A 27,186-nucleotide genomic window follows, 5' to 3' on the forward strand; every position below is an offset into this window, starting at 1 on the left:
GTCCAAACTTCTTGATGGCGAGAGTATAACCCGACTGTATGTGAATTCCTGCTTCTCTAAATAGATTTTACAATAAGTACAAGAATCTTATTTTTTATTTCTTTTCAGGAGCTGTATTTATTAAGACTGCCTGCACCATGATGTCTGAGATGGTGGATTCCCTGCAGACAGTTTTGTTGTACGGACACAAGAGAAACTGCAATATTGCAGCATTTCTCACTCCAGTGTTACGGAACATATTTGTCAGCCTGGCTAGATTGCCTGCAGTCAACAGCTACACCAGAGTCCCTCCACTGGTGAGTCACCCTTTTAATAAGAAACTATTTACTTGTTGTGTTTTTTTTGTTCTAGAAATATTTGAACATGTTAATGCTAACTAGCTGTTCACAGTATGTAAACACAAGAACAAAAATGTAATGTGTATTATAGCTTACCAGTCCTTAAATGTAGTGGCTGCATTAGTTTTCCCTTTTTATTTATATTTGCTGTCAAGCTTGGAACACACTTCCATTTCCTAGGGTGTGAACTCCTGCTTACTGTAGTGCATCCGTGGAGCAGTAGCATTGTCACCCTCGGACAGAACTATACAAACGTATCCTCTCCATCTCAAACAGTGAGAAGGTGTTCTGTAGTTCAGACATAAACTGGGCAGTACTGAGAAGGCTGCTTGAGATAGCAGTGTAGAGTGCAAAAGACACAGAACAGCACCACATCTCTTGCAGAATCAACAGCTGTTTTTCTTTCCTGTCTATTAAGAGAACAAGAATTGTTAAATGTATATTGCTGACCACAGAAGTATTAGGCCTAGTACACACAAGAGGATTTATCGTTTCCGCGGATAAATCCTCTGGCGGATTTTGATCTCATGGTTGTACTTACCATGAGATCAAAATCCGCGCGGATTTCCCTCCACGGTGTCGCGCCGTCGCCGCGATGATGACGCGGCGACGTGCGCGACGCTGTAATATATGGACTTCCACGCATGCGTCGAATCATTACGACGCATGCGATGGATGGATTCGGACGGATTGATCCGGTGAGTCTGTACAGACCATCGGATCAATCCGCTGGACTGGATTCCAGCGGATCGATTTCTTAGCATGCTAAGAAATTTTGATCCGCTGGAAAACCATCGGCCCGAATAATATCCACGGCTAAATATCCGCTGGGTTGTACACACCAGCGGATCTATCCGCTGAAAGTGATCCGCGGATAAATTCCAGCGAATAGATCCTCTCGTGTGTACGGGGCCTTCGACACTGGCAAGAAAAAAAAATTGTAAGTCAGCCCAGGGTATAACTCCTCTCATTATGAACATGCCTCAGTTTTTGTTAGCGTGGATGTCTTTTTTTTTTTTTTTTTTTTTCCCCATCACTTTTGCTGTTGTAAAGACAAACCTGTGATTTTCTATTTTTTTTTTTATTTATTTTTTTAATTTGTACTAATTTTGCCTGTTGACTGTTCCAAACCTGAAGGGAGCGTTTTGCCTTATGCTTTGTGACTTCTGTGGACAAAAAAGATGCTCACTTGTGTCCATCATTTCAAACGAACCGTTTTCGAAGGTTTGCTGTAGGGACTACCAGTTCTTGGCCCTGCTATTAAGCACCTTTGGCTTTTGTAACGGAATGACCCGGGACAAACTGAGACTTTGGAAGGATGAGGGGTACTCCTGTGCCAGCGTCATTAAGAACTCTTATGTCTAGGGTCACCTTATGTCTGATAGGGCCATAGGGTGACTGAGAAATTATATCCTAAATTACAGGACAGGGGACATTACTGATAGCTCATATTGCAATTGGAGATATTGCAAAGTGTTGGTTTATTCTATGACTCCTCTCTCTGTGTAGACTGTTGACATGTTAAATGTGGCTGGCTCTTGAAAGGCCTTTCATTGTGTGATAACACTGCTTAAAGCCTATTGATGCTCAGAGGTGTGAATACCTTTCTGTCAGAGACGGACCGTCTGTCTAAAGATGTGAGAAGATTTTCACCGCTCCAGGTGAGCCCTATAGACAATCGGGGACGGTCGGATTACCAAGGTGCTGGCAATGCACGTAGCAATAGGAGGAAAGAGATGGACAGCCGCACTCCGAAATAACTTTTCAATAAAGTTGTCTTTTATTTTCAAGCAGGAACATGCATAATCACCGCAACCATAAACCAGGACAGCCGACTAGTTTCACACTCTTGCTAGTGCTTAATCATGGCATGATTAAGCACTAGCAAGAGTGCGAAACTAGTCGGCTGTCCTTGTTTATGGTTGTGGTGATTATGCATGTTCCTGCTTGAAAATAAAAGACAACTTTTTTGAAAAGTTATTTCGGAGTGCGGCTGTCCATCTCCTTCCTCCTATTGCTACTGTCTAAAGATGTGGATTGAGAAGAAATCGTTGTGATGGTGTTTTGTTTGAATTCTGTTAATGAAGGAATGTGCAGTGATTAGGTCATGATAATTATAGCCCGGCGCCGAGATGTCTCGAATGTTTAGCAATTAGCCATCTGAAGGTGTATTGAAGCCCCCCCCCCCCAGGGTATGATGTGTGGGTGGAGAGTTTGATGGTTCCTTTCATGCTTGAACTGTATATAAACTTGAGAGCTAACCATTAAAGTTGTCTTGATTTTGAAACCAGAACACAGAGCAAGTCTTGTTGTTCTGGGGAAATGGGATGTCGGATGTCTGTTGGAGGGTTGGAGTGTCAGATGAGCTGTCGTGGGTTGATGGAAGGTCGTAAACGGTGGTGACCGTTACAGCCTTCACTAAATCCTTGTACACACAATCTGATTTCCATCGGACAAATCTGTGGAATTTTGTGTGAAAGGCGTTGGCCATGAACTTGGTATGCATACAGACAGAACTTTTTCAGTCAACATATATGAACCTACGTGTTTTTTCAGCTCTTTAGCGCCACCCTTTGGGCAACTTCTGCTAATGTTGTGCTATGGTTAGCATGTACGTGTTTGTACTTTGGATTTTAATATGTTCGGATAATCCAACGACACACATTTGTTGTCTGAAAATTTCAGAGCATGCTATAAAACATTTGTTGTCGGAAAATCCGACAAGAATTGTCTGATGGAGCGTACAAACGGTCGGATTATCCGACAAAACCCTGCCATCACACATTTGTTGTTGGAAAATCCGATTGTGTGTACAGGCCTTGAGGCTCTAACTCTAGTGTTGGCCATGTTGCACTCCGGTGACATCTCTATCCGGACATGAGAGAAGTTCAGCTGGATCCTTGACCTTAAGAAATAGTCACTGAAACCCAGCAAGTATTTGCATCTGGTCCTGGACACATCTCAGGTCAGAGTTCCCTCCCTAGGAGAAGCTTCAGACTCTTGACTCATGTTCAAACTCTTTAGTCCGGACACTGCTTGATTCCGCAGTTTTGCGTGTGTATCTTGAGGCTGATGGTAGCCGCCTTTTGAGGCAGGTCCCTTTGCCCAATTTCACTTCAGACCTCTGATCTTTCTCTGGACAGGGCAATTCGGTTGACACCAGGAATAAGGCTATCCCAGGCTTTGTGGCTCAGGAATCCGACTCAGGGAAGTAAGGAGAGGTCCTCATTACAATCTTTTTGGGAAGAGTTGTACAACAAATGCCAGCCTGTCATCAACCTTCCAGAAATAGACGGCCAGCAGGCAGATTTCCTAAGCTGGCAGTGTCTGAACCTGAGAGAGTGGTCTTTACAGCTGGTGGTGTTCTAGGACCCGTGTCACAGGTGGACGATGTTGGATGTGTGCCTCCAGGTCTGTCACCAAACTGGAGAGGTTTGCATCCAGGTACAGGGAACCACCGACAGTAGCTATGGATGCTCTGTGGGATTCCTACATCCTCATCTATGCCTTACCCCCTCTGAAACAAATACTTTTTCTGCTCTGCAGGATATAGGAAGGCATTCCGGATATCCTCTTTACTTCGGCTTGGCCATGGCAAATGTGGTACACTGACTTGGTAAGATTTTTAGCAGATACACTGCAAACTCTGCCAGACCGTCTGGATCTACTATTCCAAGTGCATCCTGTTTCTTGGTCACAGGCATTAATGACATGTCTGTTTAAAGCCCAAGCCCCAAAGGACATGGGCATATTTTTTGCTCCTTTCCCTGGGACACACAATGAGATTATCGGCTGAATGATCGTCGTTTTTATTTATTTTTTTGGATGCTAATCTCATATTGAAAATAGGTTACGAAAATTCTTTTGTGCAACAGAATAAAAATTCCAAAATCGTGTCATGTATTGTATTTTTGGGCGACAACTGTACTGATTAATTTTCGTTCTTGTCCCATCAGATAATTTTGCTTGAATTGTCATTAGGGTTGTCCCGATACCGAGCATTTGCCTGAGTACTTGTACTTGCTATTTTTAGCGGCGCTATAACGCCACCGCGGCTCCCGCTCTGATGTGAAAGGGGCATTAATGAATGAAGAGGAGCTGCTGTCTTCTCGCCAATTCATTTTCAGTGCAGCGGAGGCTGCTAAGAAAGGGGCTGGGGATTGTGTGTCCCTAGTCCCTTTACCTGTCTAAAAGGGGAGAAGTCAGAGGCCTGTTAAGACCCCTGATATCTCACCATAGCCCCCCAACAGGGCTGATAAAAAAATAATAATAATTGCAATAAATAATTAATTAAAAAAAATTATAATAAATAACACTGCACTGACACTGTCCATTGCCCCCACCCCCTTAAAAAAAAAGAGAGCATTGTAAAAAAAAATAAAAAATAACTGACACATGTGCCACTGTCGCATGAGATTAAATAAAAGTATCGGTATCGGCGAGTACTTGGGGGGAAAAAAAGTATCGTTACTTTAAAAAAGTGGTATCGGGACAGCCCTAATTGTCATGATCTGCTCTCAAAAGCTGTATACTAACAATCAGAATATTGTACAATCACTTTGAAAAGTGGTATTTTTCATATGATTTTCTGATCGTGTGTACGGATGGTCCTTTAGTCTGTAATTCCTACGGTGCTTAAAGCTGGGAAGTCTGCTTCTCATGTGGTTTCTTCTTTCTGTTTCCATGTGATTATTGGATCGGAATTTGGTTCTTTCTGCCTTTTCAGGAGGTTTCATTTGAACCCATTAGAGACATTCCCCTCTCTCCTTTCGCTGACAAGGTTACTTGTAGCTATCACCTCTGTGAGGCAAGTTTCTGACCTGGTGGCCTATTGTTGCAAGAACCTTTCTTAGCCCTTCGTCTAATGTAGTCTCTGAATAGGGGTAAAGTTAATATCCGTTGTCCTTTTTTAGTTTAATTAGCAATGTAGTCTCTGCGTTTTTGTCTTGGCTCAGACATTGTCCTCCTGTCCTTTTTTGGTATACGGATTTGTGAATCAATGATGTGCCGTGTGGGCAGAGCCACATACAGCTACACTCTTTGAATTGTGGCAATGCATGCGTTGAGAAGATCCCTGGCTTGCCACCACAAGAGGGGGTGAACCGGGGTCTGATGCTGAATATGTTGCACCCTAAATATAGATGTAAATGTTCAGAAGGGTGAACTTATCCTTTAAAGCAAGTTGGAAAATGGCAGACTTGGCAGGATCACCAGGGCAAACTAAAAGGGGGGGGAGCCTAAACAAAGAAAATGAATGTGGCAACCACACCTAATGCTCTAAGCATTGATGCTACTGATTCCTGATACAGATTTTAAAATCATAACAATCTGTACATGAATTACCACAGTCAGAATTGTTGAAAAGCATGTAAAATTGTGAATGCAAAAAATACTTTTAGGAGAATGTCACTGTTGGAACCATTGACTTATAGCAGCATAGTGCCTCCATATACTGTCAGAATGTTTATACTGAAATATAAAAATATATTTTTGTATTTTTGGAAATATGTAAATCTGTGCGTTGGGAGAGTTACAATTTCCTACAATATCAAACAAGAAATCCAAAATTATTTTTATCCGTTCTATTTTGAAGACAAGTAACACAAATGAATATTTAAAATATATATATTTATTAACTAAAGATATAGTGCAAAATTAAAATCGGGTATAATTTGTGATAATACAAATCGATATACTTCTACAATCAGAGATAAATGATGGTTAAATGTTCAGATAATATTTACATACATTATATGACAAGGTATATTCACAGTTCTTACTTAAATCTCCCTAGTATATTTAAAACCTGGTAACTCGTAAAATAACTATCCGTGACTTCACGGATTCATGTAAATAGCTTTTGTTTACATTATGTTATCTCTTCTCAACACAAACAGAACTCCTTATTTACTTCTTATATGTGTACATATCAAAGGACATATTGTACACATGCTCGACAATACAACCAAGCTTATTTTAAATTTAGAATTAATCAATGGTTTAACATATCCTATAACTAATCCAATTATAAAACACAGAAGTTAGTATTATGAGATATGACCAAATATATCTCACCCTAGTTTTAGAAGTGAAGCCAATTCATACTGCAGTTAGAATTCACCCCGCTCCACATTTCAATTACATAAATGGTAATAATAAAATAATACGTTACCAGTAATTATGAGTTCTGTCTGTTTGAGAAGCAAAGTCCCAAAAGGGACCTCTTTCACCATTGCTACATGTTTGCGTTCAATCTCTCCCCTTCCAGCTGCCTTCAGAGATCCTCTCAGAGAGAGAGTTCCCCAACATTGACCCCCTCGTGTCCTCTCAAACTACTTTTTAACACACCCAAGAACTGGGTGTGTATCTCACATTACTACGTCACTGACGATGTCAAATGATGCTATGTTATGTAGGCTGCCAAATGCAGCCATTTTGAGTAATGCCACTTTTAACCTCTAGGGGCAGTGGTGTATAAGGAATAATTCCTAATGTTGGGGTCATCCAGGGCTAATAATAATTTATGACCCCTTTTGACCCAAGCCTTGAAAAACACAATAAATTGTCTTATATGTCAAACAATGTCAAGTTTCAGCAGACAACCCGGCTATTTCTCAATTTATGGTTGAGAAAAGGTTTATGATCAACACTAATGGTTTGTGAAGTTCCTTTGAACCAATACCGGAATTTAAGTTAAACAGTTTCTAATACTTTTAAGCTATTATAGGATCTTATACTTGGGACCCTTGTTACGATGATGTCTATGTATTAAACGGGTTTATATATTTGTATATGATTGATACATAGATATACCGTGAAGATATATTTAAAAGGAACATTATTTTAAATGGACAGTACCACAGTAATTATGCCCCATGGTATCATTATACAAAGACAATACCATGTTTTGTGTTAGTCTGTACCAGTCCTTTTATCTTGTTTATCTTACTAAGCCCAGGTTCACACTGGTACGATTTGAGATGTCAAATCGCATCTCAAATCGGCAGCATTTGCCGGCAATTGTTGGCAATGGCACTGTCCTAATGGGTGCGACGCCGCATCTGCGGCGCTGCACCGATTTCAAAAAGTAGTTTCTGTACTACTTTTTGCAATTTTTCGGGCCGCGATTTACATCGATATCTGTGCAGAAACCTGCACAGATGTCTCTAAAATCGCGGCCGGAATGGAGACTGCCAGCGGGAGTGAAATCGTGCGAGTTCAGCTGAACTCGCATGGCTTCACTCCCGCAGCCCAGTGTGAACCTGGGCTAAGTGTCCAAGACCTTTGAGTTATAACCTTGGGAGTTTGGTTTAACTAGACATCCATAGTCTCTAAAGACATAAAATCCTTGTCATGAGCTCATGAACTTTAGAGACAAAAAATGGTCTCTCTCTTGATCATAATATACATGAATAGAAAAAATGTGAAAAATATACAATATGCGACTTTATATGTATTCTTTTAACCCCAAATGTTCCGACATCACTATGGGGTATATGTATACATCAGATAATCTGACATTAACTGCAGGTGAATTTTGCTAATGCGTGTATTTGACACTAATTGACTTTCCACCAGTGATTGTGTAAGTCACATTGACTACTTTATTAATGTACGCCTGCTGTGTGTGTTGTAAAATTTATGTTGGAGAAGACAAATGTTTTTTAATCACTTACTTGCTTTTCCATGCAGCACTGGTCAATACCAATATGCTTTTTTCTCTGGTTTGTGCAGGTGTGGAAATTGGGTTGGTCTCCCAAAATGGGAGGGGAATATGGAACTTCACTTCCTGAAATCCCTGTTGAGTTTCTGCAGGAGAAAGAAGTATTCAAAGAATTTATCTACCGCATTAATACATTGGGTAGGTTGCATGCTTCACAATTCACGACTATACTTTCCGGCGAGATGCAAAGTGTATAAAAGGGACATATGGAGGAATCATTTTCATTAGAGGTCCCGCTCTAGCTATTCTGTCAAGTTGGATCATATCGTTAGACAGATAGAGGTACACAGAAGATATGGCTACAGGAGATTTTTTAACGCAACCTAGACAGCAAATATAATTTATACCCTAAAATATGTATTTGTTAAAGACTGAGTGACCTTTCCCAGTGCCTGCACCCCTTTGAATGCAGTTCTTTGCAAGTGAAGTCTCCAGTTAAAGTCTTCTGGGAAGCTTATATTTCCAACAATGTCAGATTCCTTCAGGCTCAACAAACAGACCAGATTTCAACAGAAAATGCATGATTTGTGTATGGTTCCGTTTAAAAAAAAATGTCATACATACCTTCTCTGTGCAATGGTTTTGCACAAAGCATACCTAACCCTCCTCTTCTCAGGTCCTCTGCTGGCACGCCTGGCCCATCCCCTCCTGCTGAGTGCCCCCATAGCAAGCTGCTTGGTTTGGGGGTACTCATGCGTGCTTGCTCCCAAGCCGTCTGTGTCTATAAGACATGCAGAGCCTGGCTCAAACCTTCCCCCCCGCTCCCTCCTTGCTTGCCACAATGGGTACTGCTGCTGTGTCTAAACCAATGAGCAGGCAAAGACCCGGGAGAGCTTCTGCTCTCGTGCAACATCCCTGGATCGGGATCTGGCTCAGGTAAGTTTTGGGGACTGAGGGGGAAGCTGTACACTGAAGGTTTTTATCTTCATGCATAGAATGCATAAAGGTAAATAAAACCTTCAGCTTTTAGAACAGGGGTGCCCAACCAGTGGCCCGCCGAGCCCTCTGATGTGGCCTGCAACCTCCTGCTCTGGGAGGGAATAGAATAGAATACCATTATCTAATATTGAAGGTCAGTTTATTACTAAAACCAGTGTATATATGGGCATATCTGTTATGCAGTGGTTACTGGGCTGCTTTCAAACTAATCCGTAGATGCAGAGCAGTGCACCTGCAGGTTACCTGCACTGAGCCATAGACTTCTGTTAATACCTGCAAGTTTGGTGAGATTTCTGAAAGTGCACCAAACCTGCAGAATATAATAGAAGTCTATTGCAAAATACAGAAAAGCCAAAGGTACACTGCGTTGTACCCTCGGTGCAGGTAAACCTCAGCGCACCAGTGTGAAAGCAGCCATGGGCTACTTTCACACCGTTGGGCCGACCCAATTGGACCCTCCATTCACCTCTAAGGGGAGGCAGATGTACACCGACTTGTGCCCTACCTCCAATCTGATCCGGCTGTGTCCTTGTCCGCTCTGCATTTGCAGAGCGGACACGGACCTGCCATCCACCCGCTCTGCTGATTGTGGCCCATGACCAGTTACCAAGTCGCTTAAGTGGCCTTCGCGCTTCAAAGGGTTGGGCTCCCCTGCTTTAGATCCACTTCAAGTCCTGAAGTGATGCACAAGTCAACAGGAGGAACCACCAAGCAGTGCGGGGGACCCAAGAGATCGTAAGGCGAGTATTCAATCTCCTATTTAACTGCTTTTGGGGAATTTTTTATTGGCGGGGCCTATTTAAAGTGAAAATAAACTTGCTGATTTACTGCTTTCTTAAAAGAATGCTTGGCTTAAAAATATCCAGTAAATGGTATGCACTCTTTAATCAAACGTACTATTGTTTTCTGTAGTGTTTTTATTTTCATTCTGCCTACTAGGGCATGCGCTGTGTATGCTACATTCAAGGCATGCTTTTGATGATGACCATACAAAAGCTGTGTGGAACCAAAGCTGCTTGTTTACCTCCTCTCATGCCCCCACGACACCTTTGGGGGGGGGGGGGGAGTGGTCAGGAATCTGTTTTTGACAGGTATCCATTCTGAATTCTGGCTGACTTCAATGCAACCAACTCAGTTGCCGGGCCATTCACAAACATGCACAGTAAGGACCGGCTGTGAAGCCGCAAGGCTTCACTGGGGGTTTCCCTTAGTCTAGTTTGCTTTATTAAATCGACCCCGTAGTATTCTGATAGTAGTTTCCACTGCCGTCGGAATACATTCATGTCCAGTCTTTATCGAACTCTCCCCTTCAGTTCATGATTTGTGGGAAGCAATGGCTGGACGTACAGTAAACCTGTCTGTTTAGGAGGGCTGCACACAGTAAAGTGCTCACCCTTAAAGGCTTGATAGGACATGGCTACTTTTTTTATTTTTTTAGCAAGGCAAAGTGCAGTAAACCACTCAGGATCCGGCTGCCTTTGTTTTAAATTGAAACCAGTTTGGGTGAAAGCTGAGGCGTCCAATTTTATTTTTTCTGGTATTTAAAAAAAATAAAATGACTTGCAGCAGCATGCTGATCAGCAATATTTTTCCAGTAGCACCATTTGACAGAAGTAGATTTAACGATTAACTTCTGTCATCCGGCCCCAGCTGAGCCAACCAAATTTTCATTTTTTTCTGTCTTACTGTATATTTCCTTCTGTTTATCTCTGATCAGACACTTTCTGCCTTTTAGGATGGACAAGTCGCACCCAGTTTGAGGAGACTTGGGCCACACTACTTGGAGTTCTGGTCACCCAGCCTATTGTAATGGACCAAGAGGAAAGCCAGCATGAGGTAAAGCTGTGTTCATAAATTGTGTAGTTCAGGCCCTGTTTATTAGTGTATTGGCTATAGCACTTTGGAGCTCTAGAGGTTCACTCTCAAGCAATAATGTACACTTTTGAGCAACCAGTCAGTTTTCCTTTTCTGTTCTTCAACCTTATTAAATTAACCTTATCGATCAAAAGGCACTCATGGTGCTGTTTCTCCCATGTTGACACCTCAACACGTTTGCCTATAGGCTGAGTTGATAATGTGATGATGATAAAGTGAGAATGCAAAATTAGGCTTTTTAAATTGAATACTTCATCTAAATACGTGACACATGTATTCTGCTTTCAGGAAGACACAGAGCGAACACAAATAAATGTCCTCGCTGTACAAGCCATCACTTCTCTGGTCCTCAGTGCTATGACTATTCCCTCTGCTGGAAACCCAGCTATCAGCTGCCTAGAACAGCAGCCACGGAACAAGACCCTTAAAGCCCTGGATACCAGGTACACTGTCCATACTGTCTGTTGTGGTTTTATCTTTGTATGAGATAGTGATGGATTAACTAGAGGCTCTCCTATATTTTTCTGCTAAACACTGAAAATCATTATAAGTTGCTGCCACAATGATATGTATTTGCTTTAAATACACATGATATAGCAAAATCCATACAATCTAATCATTAGATTACCTGTTTGTTAGTATTGTGTTTCAATTTTGATCACTCCATGAATGTAGAGATAATTTGAAGTTCAATTTGAAAAATACTTGAAGTATGGGTTACCAAGAAAAAAAAATGTGTATACACACCTAGGTGGATGCGGCATTAATCCAATGTGGCACCTGTCCCTCATTGGCTCTATGACTGAGAACTGAGCAATCAAAGACCGCTGATTGCTCTGTGAGCAGAGAGCTGGTGATTCGGTGGCTCTCTGCGCTGCTATTCCAGAGCTCAATGGAGCGCTGTGGAGTGGGTGGGAGCAGCTGGCTTAGGCTCTCAGTGGCTTGCTGGTAACTATTTTGATACTTCTCAGCGAATACTTATCCAGAAGGATACTTCTCGGGATCACAGGAGAACAGTTAGTTCACCTGTGCTCAATGGGGTGCTGAGCTGTGGAGAGGGTGGGAGCTGCCGGCTCATGCTCTCAGCAGCTCACTGGTGACTTTCTCGATACTTCTCGGAATCACATGAATACAGTTAGTTCTGCACTCCTGTGACCTGTTTTCAGCAGGCTAATACCTGCTGTTGGTTAATGTAACAGAGCCAGTCCAGGCTCTGAAAAGATCCTGACCAGAAACCTGGACCGGCAGCTGGCTCAGCCCCTCAGTGGCTCTTCTGGCTCTACACTTGGGATCACAAGATTACAGTTCTGCACTCCTGTGATCTTTTTTTCAGCCGACAGCAGGGCTAATCCCTGTTTGCTGACTTCAGAGTCAGGCCATATGGGTTGGGACATCTATACTTACAGGAGTGGTTGGTTCTTAAAAGCGCTTTAAACTCCTTCTCATATACAATGCTTCCTCAAGTCTCGTACCTGTGACAAATCTCACGCTCCTGGTTTGTAGCTGGCTGTAAGTGTGAACTTTTCACAGTGGTCAGTCTGCACTCAAATGTTTCCTCAATGTCAATAGTAGGTGATAAATTCCAAATTCTACCTTGAAACAATATATTAACTATAAGGTCAACAGTATAATAGTGATTTAACGCCCGCCGCACGACTATATACGTCCGCAAAACGGCACGGACAGGCAGATGGGCGTATATATATACGTCCCTGCCTTCTAGCGGGTGGGGGGTCCTATCGGACCCCCCCCCCGCGGCGGGCGGATTCCCTCGGGGAGCAATCCGGGACGACGGCGCGGCTATTCGTTTATAGCCGCTCCGTCGCGATCGCTCCCCGGAGCTGAAGAACGGGGAGAGCCGTATGTAAACACGGCTTCCCCGTGCTTCACTGTGTCGGCGTATCGATCGAGTGATCCTTTTTATAAGGGAGACTCGATCGATGACGTCAGTCCTACAGCCACACCCCCCTACAGTTGTAAACACACACTAGGTGAACCCTAACTCCTACAGCGCCCCCTGTGGTTAACTCCCAAACTGCAACTGTCATTTTCACAATAAACAATGCAATTTAAATGCATTTTTTGCTGTGAAAATGACAATGGTCCCAAAAATGTGTCAAAATTGTCCGAAGTGTCCGCCATAATGTCGCAGTCACGAAAAAAATCGCTGATCGCCGCCAATAGTAGTAAAAAAAAATAATTAATAAAAATGCAATAAAACTATCCCCTATTTTGTAAACGCTCTAAATTTTGCGCAAACCAATCGATAAACGCTTATTGCGATTTTTGCCGAATCGCAAAACCTGGCCTGGTCATTTAGCTGCAAAATGGTCCGGGGCTTAAGTGGTTAAAGTGCAAGTGCTTATATAATAACATCAAACAGGTCCAAAAAATGCAGCAATGGTCACTAAATGATAAGCATTGGTAAGTCCATGTAATTTAATGTCCATCAAATAGTTGACTTGAGTAGACACCATCACCTCAAGCGTGTTACAGCTAGATGTGACATGGAGCACAAGCTGCACTGTGTCTCTCTCTCTCGTGGGTAGGTGTAGCTGAACGTGACCAGGAACGCCTCGACGTACGTTTCATCTATTGAAGCTTCCTGACGATATCAATAGATAGAGGTGTTCCTGGTCACGTTCAGCTACTTCCAGATTTGGCACAGAGAGGCGGTGGAACGCACGCTACACCTACCCACGAGAGTGAGACACAGTGCAGCTTGTGCTCCACATCACATCTAGCTGTAACACGGTTGATTCCTTAGTGCCAAGGTCTCAGCACTTACACAAGTAAGCGGCCATTTGGCTTTTGTTTTTAATCTGTTTCACAATAAATCCCAGAACTTCACTATGGCCATTTTTTCTTCATTTTATTCATGGTAATTTCTTCTGTTGGAGTCCATTCCTGGCCAGTCCCATCCAGTTACCAGTACAGACCTTAGGCCACCAACTGTACTAAAGCTCCACCTGATCCTTTTTCCATACGAAGGGTCATGGTGGTCTGGTAGGTAGACACTTACCTCTACCTTTCACCGGGTTTCGCCAGTTTGATATCTGTTCCGTGGTGATGGTGTCTTCTCAAGTCAAACATTTGATTCATGGACTTACCAATGCTTATCATTTAGTGACGTCACATTGCTGCATTTTTTGGACCTGTTTGCACCTATTTTTTGATGTTGTTATTATATAAGCACTTTAAATCACTATTACATTGTTGACCTTATAGTTAATATATTGTTTCAAACTAGAATTTGGAATTTATCTATCACCTACTATTAGCGGCCCCTTATTATAATACACCCCTCACATTGCTAAAGTTGTTTTCACACCACTTTAAGGGAGCAGCTTCTTTAATATATTTCTATTTCTATTACCATAGCACGGAGTTCTCTATTTATACATACATTATTATGCTGGTGTCTCTAGGTTTGGCAGGAAGCTGAGTGTTGTTCGAGGAATAGTAGAGGAAGAAATCCAAGCTTTGATATCCAGAAGGGACAACATTGCCACACATCATGCTTATCAAGCCTGGGATCCCGTGCCTTGTTTATCTGCTGCAACCACAGGTACCTCTCCTATTTATTCCACATGGGTCACACCTGAACACATTTGTATTTTCCTATAATAATCAAGCACATGATGGTCCACAGAATAAGGACATAAAGAGTCATTCCAGTAATGAGAAAGGGACAGTAGAGTTCTGCATTGGGAATAAATACTATTCTACATCCACACCCTCCATTTTTTCAGCCTTTCATCTTCTAGGGCCATGAAAAATAACACAGATGAGACAGTAAATCTCGATTAAAAAAGCCTGATGTTCTTAATGGACAACACACATTTGTTTCCATGTTAGTTTTTATGTGCATCTATCAAAGCCTACAAAAGTCATGATGGTGAATGGAAGGCAATTGGTGTGCTATGGTTTAAAGTAAATAATCCAATGAATATAGCGGCCGTATGACTCACTTCATCAGAGCCATATTATATCATTGTGTCATTTCATGGCTGCCAGCTAGAAGAAAGGAGCAGTACATCTATTAAATTAGCCAGGCATCTCTGCAATCAGACCTACATGGGCAGTGTGTGACATGTTTAACCACTTCAGCCCCAGAAGGTTTACCCCCCTTATGACCAGGCCCTTTTTTTGCGATGCAGCACTGCGTTTCTTGAACTGATATTTGCGCGTTAATGCAACGATGTACCCAAATATAATTAATGTCCCTTTTTCCCCACATATAGAGCTTTGTTTTGATGGTATTTGATCACCTCTGCGGTTTTTATTTTTTTGCACTAGAAACAAAAAAAGTAAAAAATCTCATTTCTTCATCAATTTGGGCCAATATGTATTCTGCTACATATTTTTGGTAAAAAAAATAATACAGTAACCGTATATTGGGTTGCGCAAAAGTTATAGCGTCTACAAACTATGGGATTTTTTTTTTATTTTATATATATTAGTAATGGCGGCGATCAGCCATTTTTAGAAGCAGACAAATCTGATACCAAGTGACACATTTGGAGATCAGTGCTAAAATAAAAATGCACGGTCACTGAACTTTTGACACTGGCAGGGTTAACATCAGGGGGCAATCAAAGGGTTAATTGTGCTCCTAGGGAGAGCTTACTGTTTGGGGGATGCTTTGGATGGGGAAAGACAGAGATCCATGTTCCTGCTTGGCAAGAACACAAGATCTCCATCTTCCCCTCTCACAAAGTCCGTCTGCCTTGTTTACATCTCCTGAGAATGATCAGCATGTCCCAGTGGACATGTGCCCAATCACCGTGGGAAAGGGTTTCGCCGGCGGCGCGCACCTCGGACCCAGTGCACAAAATTTCATACGTGATTTTGCGCAGGAGGGCCACCCTGCCGCAGTATATCTGCGTTTTGCGGTCCATAACAAGTTAATGAAGCCTTAGCTAATACACGCTGCTTGTAGGCTGAGTCACTACCTTAACTTCTGTGGGACTTGAGCTGACACTTTTTACACATTGATCCACAGAGATGCATGCTCATTTTACATATATTGCAGAAGTAAAGGTTATGCTCCTTAAATGGTTACTAGGACAGCAGGCACTAAAAGGGTAATTCTGTATACTCCCTTTATGGCTACAGCAGTAGTTTTCATTCCTGCTGACATTATTTCTGTAGGCTTTGGCACGTGTGTTGAATTAACTGAATATCCACAGAATCAAGTACTTTTTTTGAAACATCTGTACAGATTACAAAAGGTATGACATGCAGTTAAACGCTAAAAATTGTGAGATAATTGATCTCTAAGAATTTTTCTTCAAGCGAACCTCAGTAAAGGAAAGCGAGGCTGCTTGATTTCATTGTATTTTTTGTCTTGATACCTTTTTACTGCCCTGTACATGAAACACTATTGTTTTCACCAAAGAAGCTTCTGTAGTTAGCATCCTACTGTAGTGACCTTTTAGACTGCGAAGGAGATGGAAGAGACGTTGTAGCCTATTACATGCTCTCCAGTGACTCATCTCCACTCACAGTGGCACAATCTCTTTTAGATATTATCTAGAAATACTCTGTCTAGCCTGTCTTCTTTCTTTCGTTATACATGATTATTCTCTGAAAGGAAAAAGATTTTTTATTTGATGCGTCGCGGTAATGGTAGGTTTATAAATTTATTTTATTCCAAATCTCTCATCTCTCTAACTATTTCAGGAGCACTGATCAGTCATGAGAAGCTGCTACTGCAGATCAACACAGAGCGAGAAATTGGAAACATGAGCTATAAGTTGGGTCAGGTGGGTAAAGCAACCTTTAGACGCTTCATTCTGTGTGGTGAAGTTGCCATCCAGTTGGCAGAACATACTAGATACTGCCGCATATTTAATAAACTTGTAGTCTGGCCTCTGCCACTGTTATACATTTAGCCCTTGTTCACATTAGAACGACAGGTCAAATCACATGACAAGTTGCAACCGATCGTCGGCAATGGCACTGTTCGCATCGGTGCGACGCGGACTTGAAAAAGTAGTTCCTGCAGTACTTTTGGTGATTTCGGGTGCGATTTTGCATAGACATCTGTGCATGAAGCCGCACAGATCTCTTCAAAGTGGTACCTGAAATCGCACCAACGTGCAGCTTTTAAATGGTGCATTTTCAGATGAAGTCACACAATTTCAAATCCGCTTGCAATGTGAACGAGGGCTTATTTGTTGTGAGGAGCAGCAAGCTGGTGCTGACTAATCAGGACAGTAGCCATACCTGCAGGTTTTCAACTTTTCTTTTTGCCGTTTCCCCTCGCCTGTAGCAAACCAACCTGGGGCTCGCCTATTGGCTCAATTTCAAATACCGTGAATTACTAATAGGGTAGCTGCTGTCACTTAAAGTGCTTTTACTCCACCTGCAGAGAAAATTTTACCAAAAAACAGTGCTGCGCTACTAAGTGACTCAAAACATGTATGACATGAATACATAAATTGTAATAATAATAAAATCCAAGGACTGAAAAAATATATATCAAAAGTTTGTGCAAATAGTGACTGAAGGGAATACAGCCATAAATCAATTCACCCCAAGTGCAGACAATAAATGCTCTCCACCACCGGTTTCACAAGCTGCTCACCTCATTAGGCCCCTTTCACATGTGCGGACCGTATGTCCGCTTTTTCATCCATCCGTTTGCGGATGAAAAAGGAACATACATTGGTCCCTATGTGATTGTGGGTGTCAGCGGATAAACATCCGCTGACACCCGTAATCACATGCCTCCGCAAAGATCCGATTTTGCGGAACGGAAGAAAACCCTATTTTTTCTTCCGTCATCGGATCGGATGAACACAGACACCCGGTCCGTGTGCATCCAATCCCCCATTGGAGAGAGTGGAGAAAAGACACACTGTGCAGGGACCGCCCTGTCACCCGCCGGCTCAGCGGGGATATACGGAGCGATCCCCACTGAGCTTACGGACACACGGGGCGGATCATTACTGATCCGCCCCGCGTGAAAGGGCCCTAAGAGTAAAATCAGCAGTTGTCCCCTCTGGGGATAATGAAGGCACCTGGCATACTATGGATACACAGACCTCCTTGGGTTAAAGGCTTATTAATTGGGTTCCAAGAACCCTCTGATCGTTTTGCCCGTTGGATTTTAAATGCAAGAAAAAGACAACATCTAGTGCTCACCGTTTCCAATAATTGAATAATATAAAAGGTAATGGATACACTTACAAATAAGGCACAATCGGCTTATGCAAACTGCAAGGTATTGAAAACATCCAAATCTTGAGATGGCAGTGGCGTGACGTTGGTACGTAATCTCCGCCCCTAAATGTCTTGCAGTTTGCATAAGCTGGTTGTGCCTTATTTCTAAGTGTATCCATTACCTTTTATATTATTAAATTATAGGAAACGGAAGACACTAGATGTTGCCTTTTTCTAGGATATAAATTTCCAACGGGCAAGACGATCAGGGTTCTTGAAACTCAATTAAGGAGCCTTTCACTCGGAGGTCTGTATATCCATAATATGTCAGGTGTCCTTATTACCCCCTAGAGGTGACAACTGCCTATTTTACTTTTTATGAAACTGGTGGTGGAGAGAACTTATCAATGTCTGCACTTGGGGTGAATTTATTTACGGCTGAATTCCCTTCTATCAGTCTATTTATTTGCATGAACTTTTGCTATATATTTTTTTATTTTTTCACACTGATTATTTCAATTTGTTTTCGTGGTATATATGTTGTGAGCCACTTGTTTGTTTTTTTGTGGTAAAATTGCCTATAGACATGACATCATTGCCTAGCATGTGCCTTCAGGTCATTTATTTTGTTCCACAAGAAAATATGTATAGCACTCAAGGTGGGCTCAACATTGGCTTCACTGCAAAAATCCCAAGCCCCTGTGCTTGCACCAGGAACGTTTCTGGTAGCTCAAGGATTGGGCAGACTCCTTTAAAGGAGAAGTTCACCTTTTTGGAATATTTACATGTTCCACCCATTTTTAGTTCCTGCAGCCGCTTCCCAATTTCCCCTACCCACCCCCTCCTGTGGCAACAGGCTGGGGATCTTCTATTTGCACCCGCTGTCACTATTTAAAAAGATCGCGGCCATGCGGGGCTCTTTTTACATGTCTGTGTCATTCGTTTACAGAGTTCTGTAAACAAATTAACTACTAGTGCTGGCAGTCTTTGCGTCTGATAACTTGTAGTTCTCAGTCTACTAAGGCCTAGTTGAGTGCTTTAGGCAGTTAATTTATTCTTCCTGTCATTGTGTAACTCTCTTCTCATACAAGGTACAAGCAGACAGCTTACACTGACAGTCTGCAGGAGCCCTGCATTGCACCCACGATCTGCTGATGGCGGGTGCATTGCTTTCCAGGCTCCTACAAAAAAAATTATAAATAAAAAAATTTGCACATTTCTTGCAGGCAATATTTTTTATTTTATTAAAGGTAAACCCATCTTTTAATTTGTTCCCTATTGGTGTTAAGTTTGTCTTCTGTCTCTTTACTCCTTTAAGGGTAAGTTCACCTTTACATAAAAATCTGTAAGGTGAACTTGCACAGGAACCCCTCCTCATCCCCTGCGGTCCCGCTGACCTGGAGCCCGGTGATCTCTCGCTATGAGCCCTCATACAGTTGCCTCATCATTTCGGGGCTTAGAAATCCCCTTGGCATAATCTCCAAAACGTACCTCCTCAGTAGGTACGTTTAGCAGCATTCTAATTGGTCAGCACTGTCACATGGGTGCTGTCGACCAATCGGAGCTTGTGTAGCTTGTCCTGTCACCGGAAGCTGAGAGGAGAGAAAGCCATGGGGATTTCAAATTTCCCTGACTGGTAAAGCAGCGATGGGATGTGTCGGAAAGAACGATTGTCGCTCTTAAGGTTAGCGGGACCAGATGCAATAAGGACAGAGTCCTGTGTAAGTTCACCTTACAGTTTTTCTGTAGGGCTACTTTCACACCGAGCTTTGCAGGCAATATAGCACTAAAAATAGTGCCTATAAAGCACCTCTCCTCTTACTCCAGTGTGAAAGCCCGAGTGCTTTCACACTGGAGCGGTGCGCTGGCAGGAAGCTTAAAGTCCTGCAAGCAGCATCTTTGAGGCGCTGTAGGGAGCGGTGTATACACTTATCCTAAAGCGCCTCTGTCCATCAAATCAATGAGCAGCGGCACTTTGCGGGCGCTTTTAAGAATTTTAAGGTAAAGCATTGCTAAAAATAGCTGCACTTTACCGCCGAAACCCGCCCCAGTGTGAAAGTGCCCTTAAGGTGAATTTACATTTTAATGCCAAATACAGCAAAATAAGCAACATTGTTTTTCCATGTATTAGGTCTCCATCCACTCAGTTTGGCTTGGGAACAGTATTACACCACTGAGACCAGAAGAGTTGGATGAGGATGAAGAGGATGAGAATGATACTCCAGCACCATCATCACCCCCTATGTCTCCAATTAACTCCAGGTCGGTACTTGAAACTTGCCTGTATGTTTGTACTTTAAAATGTATCTATCATCAAAATTTTATGTGGAAATAAACTCCTACTCACCTCCACCTTCCAGCGATGTGACGATTACGTCCCTTAACAGCCGCAGTCATATTCTCTCCGGTCTACTTCCAGGTTTTTGATATCATCTTGATTAGCTGGCAGCGGGATGACATGATTCCAAGTGTACAGCAGGAGACGGCCTTTCTGGCACATGCACAGCTTGGTATACAGTCATTGGAAAACTGCCGGCATGTAATATTTTAGATATTGCTCATCTGCTCCTAATAATCTGAATGATCCTGAAGTTTTTACACTTTGTGAAGATCCCCACACTTCCTTGAATTCTGTGTCACATATTTAATGTCCTTTGGGTAGGCACTGCTATGTCACACATTTCAGAGCCAACCTTCTGATCTACAGAGGTGCTAAGAGGAGATGCAGTCAGTATAGGAATCACTGCTTGCAAAACAAGGTACCATGGCATATGTAGTCCTTAGAAATTGAAAGTAAACCCCAGAGGGAAAGCTGTAAAGCATGAAGGGAATCCAGGAAGTTGTAAAGAGATGGTCCGCAGACACACATCTCCAGCTCTGCAGCTCTCATTGGCCCTCTTATGACTCATCCCCCCTCCCTTCCTTGCAAACTCTCACTAGAGTTGGACAGAGAGCTGTGCATGATGTCATAAGCCTAGGCTTTTTATCAGACAAGAAACAAAGTGGTGTTGTATAAGGTATTTACTGGCAGAAACATTTTTTTACTGGCCAATGTTAAGACAACAAGGGTAGAAGATTTATAAGCTGGAAAGTTTAAAAAATGACTTGAGGTCCGCTTTAAGAGTAGTTAGGTTTTGCCTGAAATTCTACTTTAGTCTTAAAGTCCAACTCAAGTCAAAACTTGCATAAAATGGTAAAGGTCTACTTTTCATCAGGTTCTGCGGTACCAAAGGCTACTGCTTCAGCACAACAAATTGTGATATGGGGTTTCTGCTCCTTGTGCTTGTAATGGCTCCAATAAGGACCTAATATACATCATTATGGGATATTATCCTAAATATGTGTCCATCAAGGCTGACACATAGGGGGTAGGGAATCCTTCACCATGATTCTCAGCTTGTACAGGTGAAACTCGAGAAATTTGAATATCGTGCAAAAGTTAATTTATTTCACTAATGCAACTTAAAGGAGTTGTAAAGGAAAAACATTGTTTGCCTAAAATTGTCTGCAAGGTAGACAGACAGAATAGTGTAATGATTCTGTTAAAAAACAAGTAAATACCTATTCAATTCCTTCATCTATATCACCTTTGGAGTTCTAGTTTCTGTTCTCTCATTCATTCACTTCCTGGTTTGCGGCGTTAGTTCATGTAAGAACTACATTTCCCAGTATGAATTGCGGCATGGCCAGTAATTCACACCTCCTTGAAGTCTCTAACACGTAGAGAGCATCCTGCCGCACAGATGTAGTTCCCAGGAGGGGGTAAGCACGTTACTGACCACCGCAGTAAAGCCTCCCTTCACGGTGGTGAGTAACAATCAGACAAGCAGGAAGTGAACAGAACAGAGAAGAAATAGAGCAACTTCTGAGCAAAAACGAACAATGAGGAAGTGAAAAGAGGAATGTCTGCAGGTAAAGGATGCTTATTATGAAAAAAATGTTTTCCTTTACAACCCCTTTAAAAAGGATCCGGGAGTTTCACCTTTTTAAGTTGCATTAGTGAAATAAATGAACTTTTGCACGATATTCAAATTTTTCGAGTTTCGCCTGTAAATAAAAGCTAGATCCTCAGTAGGTTTTGCTCACACTGCTGACCCTGAGGTTGGCAATAGGGGGCATGAAACAAAGTACAGGATTCTTGCAGAGCCACAGCATGCTTGTCTCTGTGTAATGCTATAGAGTCCATAGGACCCTTTTTAGCAGTTCACTGAAGGAATCTGTTTTCACAGGGGAGCGGATCATGTAGACCACTTTGCTTCACTGATTTAATATACTTTAAAGAGGAGTTCCACCCAAATTTGGAACTTCCTCTTAACCCACTCCTCTCCCCCTTACATGCCACATTTGGCATGTAATTTTTTTGGGGGGGGGGGGTGGGGGCTTCAGCACGAGTGGGACCTGTCCCACTTCCTCCTTCCTGTAGGCGACTAAGCTTAATCGCCTTCAGGAAGTGGCTGCTGTAGGTGATCGCCTAGGACACGTCACAGGTCCTAGGCGATCTCCTGGCCAATTACACGGCACCGGGCCGCGCCGCTCGCGCATGCGCAGTGCCGCGCCGCTCGCGCATGCGCAGTGGGTGCCTGGCCATGAAGCCGAAAGCTGTCACGGCCGGGTGCCCACACTGAAGATGAAGACGCCGGCCGGGGAGGGGGGGAGAGGAGCGGAGTCCCGGCCGGCGCGTCGCTGGAGCAGGTAAGTGCCTGTTTATTAAAAGCCAGCAGCTACACTTTTTGTTGCTGCTGACTTTTAATAAACATACAAATGGCTGGAACTCCCCTTTAAGTGTAAGTTCACCTTTTCAGAAATAAATAATTTTTAAAATCTATAATAATAAATATATATTTATTATTAGGGATGCACCAAAATTTCAGGCTACTGAATACTATCGGACGAAAGTAGGGTTATCTGCGTTTTGCCGACAGAATTGCCACTAAAAACGCATGCAGTTTTTTTTGGTGCATTTTTCATGGGTGATGTGGCCCAATAACCGCCGCACGGTGTGTTTTTAGTGCGTTCTTGCTGACTTTTTCAGCGTGTTGGGAATGTGCGTTTTTGGTGCTTTTTTTTTTTTTTTTTTTTTTTTTTTCTCTGACCAGAAATGCAGCAAGCAGGATTTTTAACACCACAACGGACAACGTTTGAAGACATACATAGACTTTTAAGGGGATGCACGTTTCTTGAGCTTTTCTTGCGTTTTTTTTTTTTTTTTGTTTAATACAACTACTCGGTGTAAAACCAGCCTATCGACCGAAAAGGTGCCAGTTATGGCCAAAAATGAATTCATATTGATTAAAATTCATAATATTGAAACGCTGAATATAATAAAAAAAATGTATATATATATATATATATATTAGGGCTGTGCAAATTAACTTTTAATTAATCGATTAATCTTTAATTTTTTTGATCGATCAAAATCTTTTTGATCGATTACAATTCTTTTGATTGGTACTCACCTCTCCGCCGGCTTCTGGGCCTTCAGGGAGTTCCGTCGGAGATCCAGTAACGTCACGGACATCGGTGGGGCTTGCCGTGTCCATCTGAAGGGCTCCTTTGCTGTGTCTTCATATCTGCATGCCGGCGGGACCTCACTATCTGTCACACGCAAGGGCTGTTACACTGCCCTCTATCACTTCTCTCTATCAACCTGCGATTCTACAACCATCCACTGGGAGTTGTGATAGTTCCCTTCATGGGACATCTACATGCCGACAGACTGATGTTAACCCCTCCTCATCTGGATTCAGCAGTGGCATCGTTGTACACATTTTTTTACCAGTATCATACTTGGCTACGTGTTTTTATGACTGCTTTTGGTACCGTTTGGTATTACTCGCACCATTTTTACAGTTTATGTAGCTACATCGATTTTATCTCCAGTGCCATATTTATTTTGTTACCTACTTGAAGACTATAAAAGTTTTAATGCTATTCCCATCGAGCGCTGCCTTTGTGTGTTTTTTGTATCCTGCTATCCATTTTTCCAGTGGTTGGTAGCTGCACTGGGAATCAGCCTGCAAGAAGTTTAGCTAAAAGTCATTGGATCTGTATGTGCGTTATAATTAATCGAAATTAGACGATTAATCGATTAAAAAAAACAGAAAAAACATCGAACAGAAAATATATATATATATATATATATATATATATATATATATATATATATATATATATATATATATATATACACATATACTGTATATACATATATACACACACACACACACACACACACTTATGGTTTCAGCAAACACTATTTCGAATTTTCGGTTTTGGCATCGAAATTTCATTTTGGTGCACCACAAATTATAATATATACAAAAAACGAACATCCTACGCCCATGCAGCCATTGAAGCAGTCCGAGGATTTGACATCTCTACTCTTGGTTCCCTTCTTTCTGTAGGGATTTTGGGACAGATCAGAGCCTTTTCTATTGGTCAAAGCAGTTACTTGCCAGTGCTGACAATTAAGAATCGTTCTGATCCAGCCTGAAAGTCCTACAGGAAGAGGAGCATATTTCAAATCCTTGGGCCACTATACTGGCTGCATGGCCACTGACGGCATTTCACCCACAGAGGTAGGTACAGCAGGGACCAGACAGGTGGGGAGGGTGTGAACTAACCCTTTACCCTAATGATAATAGGAATCTTTGCTTTAAGTAGCACATTTTTTTATTTTGTTATTTTCTGTTCTGTACAGGAAACATCGGGCCGGAGTGGACATACATTCCTGTTCACAGTTTCTCCTTGAGCTGTACAGTCAGTGGATTCTCCCTGCTAACACTGGGAAGAAGACTCCAGTCATCTTGATCAGTGAGGTTGTAAGATCGGTAAGTTGATTATTTAATGGATTTGATATGTTGTTGCATGCTTTCTTTTACATTGGTGTGTTTTAGAGACGACATATAGTAGTAATCCTCCCACCCACCTTCTGCTGATCTTGTACTGAAAAGGGTAAGGCAGAATTCTGACGGTAGCATTACTTAAAGGGTTTGTGAAGGTAAAAAGAAATTCCCTAAATGGCTTCCTTTACCTTAGTGCAGTCCTCCTTCACTTACATCATCCTTCCATTTTGATTTTAAATGTCCTTATTTCTTCTGAGAAATCCTCACTTCCTGTTCTTCTGTCTGTAACTCCACACAGTAATGCGAGGCTTCCTCCCTGGTCTACAGGAGAGTCAGGACGCCCACTAACGCACAGCTCCTTTCTCTATCTGCAACATAGAGAGCATCCTGACTCTCCTGCTCCTCCCCTCAAGGGAGGGGGCGAGCACGACACTCCACACCAGGGAGAAAGCCTTGCATTACTGTGTGAAGTTACAGACAGAAGAACAGGAAGTGAGGTTTTCTCAGAAGAAATAAGGACATTTTAAAAGCAAAAGGAAGGATGAGGTAAGTGAAGGAGGACTGCACTAAGGTAAAGGAAGCTATATAGGGATTTTTTTTTTTTTTTTTTACCTTTACAATCCCTTTAAGCTCAAACTGGACACCCACAGATATGCAAGGAAAGTTCATTTAAAGGGGAGCTCTAATGATTTTGAGGCAAGGTTGTGCTGAGCGCTAGCTGGACTGAAGTGTGTGTTATAAAATATAGTGCGTGTGTCTTACATCGCAAAAAATTTGAATAGCATGAAAAAGTTTATTTATTTCAGTAGTTCAATTTAAAAAGTGAACTCGTATATTATATAGATTCATTACACAGAGTGATATATTTCAAGCATTTCTTTCTTTTAATTGTGATGATTTAGGCTTGCAGCTAGTGAAAACCCCCAAATTCCTTATCTCAGAAAATCTGAATATTTACATAAGATCAGAAAAAAAAAATTTTTTAGCACAGAAATGTTGGCTTACCGAAAAGTATGCCCATGTACAGTATAGTATGCACTCAATACTTTGCCGGGGCTCCTTTTGCATGAATTACATCAATGCGGCGTGGTATGGAGGTGATCAGCCTGTGGCACTGCTGAGGTGTTATGGAATCCCAGCGTACTTTTGATGGCGACCTTCAGCTCGTCTGCATTGTGGAGTCTGGTGTCTTAGTTTCCTCTTGACAATACCCCACAGATGGGGTTTAGATCAGGCGAGTTTGCTGGCCAATCAAGCACAGTGATGCCATGATCATTAACCACTTAAGCCCCAGACCTTTAGGCAGCTAAATGCCCAGGCCAGGTTTTGAGATTTGGCACTGCGTCGCTTTAACAGAAATTGCGCAGTTGTGCGACGTGGCTCCCAAATAAAATTGACATCCTTTTTTCCCCCACAAATAGAGCTTTCTTTTGGTGGTGTTTGATCACCTCTGCATTTTTTATTTTTTGCGCTATAAACGGAAATGGAGCGACAATTTTGAAAAAAATGCAATATTTTTTGCTATAATAAATATCCCCCAAAAACATATATACATTTTTTTTTTCCCCTCGGTTTAGGCCGATACGTATTCTTCTACCTATTTTTGGTAAAAAAAAATTGCAATAAGCGTTTATCGATTGGTTTGCGCAAAATTATAGCGTTTACAAAATAGGAGATAGTTTTATTGCATTTTTATTAATTATTTTTTTTTTTACTACTAATGGCGGCGATCAGCGATTTTTTTCGTGACTGCGACATTATGGCGGACACTTTGGACAATTTTGACACATTTTTGGGACCATTGTCATTTTCACAGCAAAAAATGCATTTAAATTGCATTGTTTATTGTGAAAATGACAGTTGCAGTTTGGGAGTTAACCACAGGTGGCGCTGTAGGAGTTAGGGTTCACCTAGTGTGTGTTTACAACTGTAGGGGCGTGTGGCTGTAGGACTGACGTCATCGATCGAGTCTCCCTATAAAAGGGATGACTCGATCGATGCAGCCGCCATAGTGAAGCACGGGGAAGCCGTGTTTACATACGGCTCTCCCTGTTCTTCAGCTCTGGGGAGCGATCGCGAGGGGGCGACTAGAAACGAATAGCCGCGCCCTCGTCCCGGATCACTTCCCGCGGGTTTCCGACCGCCGCATGTACCGGGGGGGGGGTGGGGTTCCCGATCGGACCCGCGGAAAAGCAGGGACGTACATATACGCCCATATGCCTGTACGTGCCATTCTGTGGACGTACATATACATGCGGCGGTCGTTAAGCGGTTAACCCAGGTATTGGTACTTTTG

At 42.3% G+C, this 27,186-nt stretch overlaps 1 protein-coding gene and 1 non-coding gene across 3 annotated transcripts in view; both read left to right on the forward strand.

Moving 5' to 3' along the window:
• HTT (huntingtin) overlaps positions 1-27,186 on the forward strand; it is a 261,043-nt gene that overhangs the window by 195,380 nt on the left and 38,477 nt on the right. For both annotated transcript variants that reach the window (XM_040335343.1, XM_040335344.1), the window contains 8 exons: positions 109-296; positions 8,073-8,199; positions 10,736-10,836; positions 11,164-11,318; positions 14,304-14,443; positions 16,561-16,643; positions 20,177-20,307; positions 24,746-24,875. In XM_040335343.1, coding sequence (XP_040191277.1) covers positions 109-296; positions 8,073-8,199; positions 10,736-10,836; positions 11,164-11,318; positions 14,304-14,443; positions 16,561-16,643; positions 20,177-20,307; positions 24,746-24,875 — 1,055 coding nt within the window. The remainder of the gene's footprint in view (positions 1-108; positions 297-8,072; positions 8,200-10,735; positions 10,837-11,163; positions 11,319-14,303; positions 14,444-16,560; positions 16,644-20,176; positions 20,308-24,745; positions 24,876-27,186) is intronic.
• On the forward strand, positions 10,282-10,416 carry LOC120925418. The gene has a single exon (XR_005746691.1).

Source organism: Rana temporaria, chromosome 1, assembly GCF_905171775.1.
Source record: "Rana temporaria chromosome 1, aRanTem1.1, whole genome shotgun sequence".
NCBI classification, from domain to species: Eukaryota; Metazoa; Chordata; class Amphibia; order Anura; family Ranidae; genus Rana; species Rana temporaria.